Here is a 5,382-nt window from a genome sequence, read left to right on the forward strand (position 1 = left end):
GTAGGGGGAGTGCAAAGTCTTGCTGCACTTAATTCAAAATTATACGATGTAATACTCAACTTTTCGTTCCAATTTTAGGCTTACTTACTGCATTTGAAAACACATATAACTGGCCGTAATCTATTATTTATAAACGCCTCAATTGTGACATTTTCTACCAACTTAATAAAACTACTATTACTTTGAAAGATGATATTAGCAGAAAGCAATACATATTGTCATTTTCTGGTTTCTGTCTGCATATCTTCTAATGACAATAAAGTTTATATCGATACAATCTAATATTCTACTAATGTTATCTCATTAAAAGTCTCTTTCATCTTAAACATCGCCATGAATATTGCTCTTGGTCCAATACCTTGTAAAAGTTTCATCACAATCTGACAAACAATATTGTCCAGCAATAATCACTCATCAGATTGTCAATGGTTAACACTAATTGTTTGATGAGGACCGCGTTTGAGGTGTTCAGTAACTAAATGAGCGTTGACTTAAGCGGCTCAGACCGTCCACCGCTCCAATCATCGTGCTTGAGTGAACAGCTGAATTATCTTAACGCCTTTGACTCAGATCGTATATAAAACAGCCGATCTTCCAAATTTCATCATATCTTTACCAAAAGTTTACGTTTACACAACTTACTTAGACTGAACTGCTTTTAAATAGAAATTTCAAAAATGCCTCCACAGAGTTTGGATTTTTGTTCCGTGTCAACGTTGGCCCGCCGCTTTGCAGCACAGTAAGTTGATTTTATTGTTGTTTATTATCATTACATCATTGTGAAACTTTTCAGAATACAATAAAATGAACTTGCTTTTTTGCTAGCACTTCAAATTGATAATCCGATATGATAATAATTTGCTAACTTTCCAGAAACATGAGGAAGAAGCTTCCCGTTGACCACGATCTGAAATCAGAGCAAACAGCATTGGAGGATATTTTCTACAAGAACTTCAACCAACGTAGGACTGACGTCAATGACCTTTACCATGATCAAAAAAGACGTCGAACTTCTGAGGTGCATCCGAAGTCATCCCAAATCTATGACGTCATCACAAATGAGAGCCGATCGTCTACGGCTGTCGACGAACTCCGACCTTGTGGCAGATGGGTCACGGGACAACGGGCTCATGACCTTGACCGGCAAACACAAGGATCGCATGGCCATTTTGCCAGAAACGGTGAGTTTTATTTAATTTTTAAAGCAGCTTAAATCAGTGTTCTGAATAACAGAATTTTTTAGGCGACAAATGCCTTTTTACATTCAATTTCTTATAATCCCCTCTTCAATAAGAAAATTTCATTTTCTAGATAAGATTTTAAAAGCACTGTGAGGGAGCAAGAATTGTGACGTCACCACAAATGTGTACGACCACGGCGATCTTGACACAACAAATGGTATGTTTGTGTATATTTTCTTTACTAAATTGAATCAAATTAAAACAAAACCTAGCCCATGGTACGCCACATGATTTCCGCTTTCATATGGTAAACTGTCTGTTATTCTTGATGTTGTAGTTTTTGAGAACATTCAAAAACAAATTTGGAATCGGCGATGCAGACGACCACACATTTTGTTTATCTTGCAAAAAAAACAATGATAAATCGACTAATTCCAACTGGTTTTTTACAAAAAGATATATAAACAGTAAATATATACCATTTACAATACATGTTCAAGGCGAAATGATGTTTTTAAAAGAAATCGTACAATATTAAATTATGCGAACGACCACACTCGAGAATTTTAGGCGAACGACCACACTTTTTAATCTAATTTTGATAAGAGTGCGAATAAAGCCTCAAATACTTTATTTGTTAATGTGTATGGTATATCTTTTAGATGGAGAGTCGACAACCTCAGGTCTGCAGATATTGTGGCAAGGTCCTTTCGAACATTTCAACATTGCGGCAGCACGAAACAACACATATTATTAGAAAACCTATTGTATTTTCTAACAATATATTGTTTTTGAAAAGAAATCGCCGTATTTACATAACCAGGAAGGCATTTTCAGAACTGTTTTAGTAAATTCTTGCTTTTGTTTGAGGCGATTGGTTTTTAGCTCGACTATTCGAAGACTAACGAGAGCTATCCTACCCACCCTAGCGTCAAACTTTGGTTAAGGTTTTGCATGTAAGCACCTTTAAGTCATTATCTCAGCAAATACATGTATTGCATTGAAACTTCAGACAGGCGTTTCCAACTATCCAACAGACTTAATTAATCAAGTAAGATAGCTCCATTTTGCATAAAATGTAAATTATGGCCCTTTATTATTCGACTAAAAGATTCTGGTTAAGGTTTTGCACATATACCAAAACTTTGCAATCTAAACTTAAAAACAACGGAACAGTTGAGCGCGCTATCTCTGTGACAGCTCTTATTATAAAGGATCATTGCACTGTGATCAATTTCATTTTTGTGATTTTTTTTCCAGAACTTTATTAGTAAATTCTTGTATTATTTTGAGTCGATATTATTGTAGGTGATTCATTTCACTTTTTGTGATTTGCTCTGTGATTACATTTATATGTTTAAGTTTTACATGTAAACAGCCTGATCAGTCTTATAAATGCGATTGTTTCACAAACAAATGCGGATATTTTTGTTTCATATTGATGTGATTTATACTCTGTGTTTAAAGTGATCCGTTTGTATTTTTAAAATAAAGACAATACACGTTATCAAATAACAGTTTTATTTGATTAATCTTCACTATTATTGCCATATAATAACACTGCTTATTGCCATATAAGTGACGTGTCAATAAAGAATAAAGACAACACATATTTATTCAAAAACAACTTGTAAATGAGTAATAACTACACATGTCATTCGCGGGCTATAAATGAACTACCCAGTAGCATTAGAAGTTCCATATGATCATATCGATAGTCAACATTGAATGTTATGAATCCCATTTAGGATGTAACTAACGTTTTTCAATCATTTCTCCTCGCCTTTTCCCTTCTGACACACAGTGCCCCTTTTTGTAATGAATTTCGATCCAAACATACTGTACCACTCTTCCTCCTTTTCGTCGAACGTATATCGAACATACGGTCCCTGAAATTGTGTGATGAGATAAATTAAATGTATGTTTTCTTCATCTTACAATACAAAAATTGGTGTTTTAACAAGTTTACGATTGACATACTTAGAGATATAGGTGTCATGGGATTTGGGTGGGTTTTAGCCCTATTAAATGTACGTTAGATCTTGGCATTCGAAAATTGCCCTACTACTTCTTTTCATTCTAGACACACATCCTACAGTGACTTCTATTACCATCGTACTTGACATTAATCTCCTTTACAATGGTCGAATGCCGCACAATCTCGGTTACATTCTGGTGTTGACATGTCGGATTTGTCGAGAAGATTATACACGTGTGTGCGTCCTGTGCGGATACAAATGTCCTTAGAATAGAAAAAAAACATTGATATCACGAAGGCTTTATTCGCAACCCCTTCAAATTTAATTTAAAAAGTGTGGTCATTCGCCTAAAATTATCGAGTGTGGTCGTTCGCATAATTTGATATTTTGATATTGCCTTCAAAAACATCAATACCCCTTGCAAAGGTACACTAAATGGTATATATTTGCTTTAATAAATGTTTTTCGTAAAGAACCAGATGAAACTAGCCGTTTTATCATTGTTTTTTCAAGATATACAAAATGTGTGGTCGTCTGCATCCTCGATTCTAAATTTGTTATTGAATGTTCTCAAAAACTACGACACCAAGAATATCAGACAGTATACCACATGAAATCGGAAATTATGTGGCGTACCATGGGCTAGGTCTTGTTTTAATTCGATTCAAGATAATAAAGAAAACGTCAAAAACATACGTTTTGTTGTCTCAATTTCTCCGTGGTGGTTCGCATTTGTGGTCACGTGATTGTTTTTGCTCCCTCACAGTAAAAATGCTAGTTATTATTATTTTGAAAAGAAAATGCCATCTCAACATCCTCATCAGAAAATGATGCTATATTTTGCAGATGTCAGCTGTACTGAATGGCGACTACGACCACCATATTGATCACTTGACCGTCATTGACTGTAGATACCCGTAGTTTGAAGGAGGCAATATCCGGGGCGCCATTAATCTCTACACCAAGGACTCCATCCGGAACTTCCTAAACGAGACAACGTCTCATCAGAAAAGAATCACGTGATCGTTTTTCACTGCGAGTTCTCATCAGAACGAGGCCCGAATATGTACCGCCATCTTAGATCGCTGGATCGTGAATCGAACAAGGATTCTAACCCACAACTGAACTTCCCAGAGGTTTACCTCTTGGAAGGCGGATACAAGGAGTTTTATCACCAGTTCCAGGTATGTGCTATGTTTAATATTTTGGTATAAATTTGTTAAGCATATGGACGTTGGTTTCTTATTTCCAAGGCGAACGATAATGCACGCTGTACCAGGTCACATTTTTTCTTGACTAAAAAAATTAAACTGTTTAGAAAAATAATAATTTAATTTTATATTAAGATATTCATGCTTGACATACATATAATTATTAAACTATTCAAACCAATAATATTTAATGCGCCCATGTTCTTTGTTGTATTGGGCAGCTGGAAGGGAGTGCAAATGTAAGGAACTGCTCACACGCATGAAGACTATCGAGTGCCAAACGACAACGTCGGGGGACATGCTATTAACTTAACGGCTGAAACAAACGTCTGACTATTTTTTACGTTTATTTATTTATAATATTGGTCAGCTGGAAGATAGTGCCAATGTACGGCACTGCTCACACGCACGACTACCATTAAGCGCCAAACAACATAATCTAAACGTCTGATACAAACGTCTGTCAATTTGCTTTTACTTTGATGGTTATATAATTATGTGTTGTTATTCTTTTATTTTCACTTTTTCTGCATATTTTCTAATTCTGTCTTTCCGAATTACGTTGCAAAGATTTAGAGAGAGAGAGAGAGAGAGAGAGAGAGAGAGAGAGAGAGAGAGAGAGAGAGTTTTTTAGGTATTCTTTTGTCGCCAACATCATGTTATTGCATGTTTACATGTAATATAATATATTTCATTCATAGCTACAGCTGTAAGTTATAGCTAAAACAGTAAATATATAATTGTATGTTGCTGTTGCTATAGTGCTACAGATGTACATTAGCTTAATTTTGATGATAGTACACCTTTGAGGCACTTGGTCTGGTAATGTTCAGTGGATGCAATAAGATATGTCAGTGGGGTAAATGACATTCTCGTACACCAGAGTTATCATTATCAAACCTCTGATGGATGAGATGAGGATGGGAATGGGTAGATGAGCGATATAATGACCTTGGAATAAGCCTGGTTTGATATTATACATACCATAAGTAATCGTATTGTTAGTATGTT

General features: G+C 35.4%; 1 protein-coding gene across 1 annotated transcript; it reads left to right on the forward strand.

Annotated features, from left to right (window-relative positions):
• Nucleotides 1–877: 877 nt before the first annotated feature.
• Nucleotides 878–4,634, forward strand: LOC128246038 (M-phase inducer phosphatase cdc-25.3-like). The gene is made up of 3 exons (XM_052964248.1): nt 878–1,181; nt 4,127–4,344; nt 4,593–4,634. The coding sequence occupies exons 1-3, from the start codon at nt 878–880 to the stop codon at nt 4,632–4,634; spliced, it is 564 nt and encodes a 187-aa protein (XP_052820208.1).
• The last annotated feature ends 748 nt before the right edge of the window (nt 4,635–5,382 follow it).

This window comes from Mya arenaria, chromosome 9, assembly GCF_026914265.1.
Source record: "Mya arenaria isolate MELC-2E11 chromosome 9, ASM2691426v1".
NCBI lineage: Eukaryota > Metazoa > Mollusca > Bivalvia > Myida > Myidae > Mya > Mya arenaria.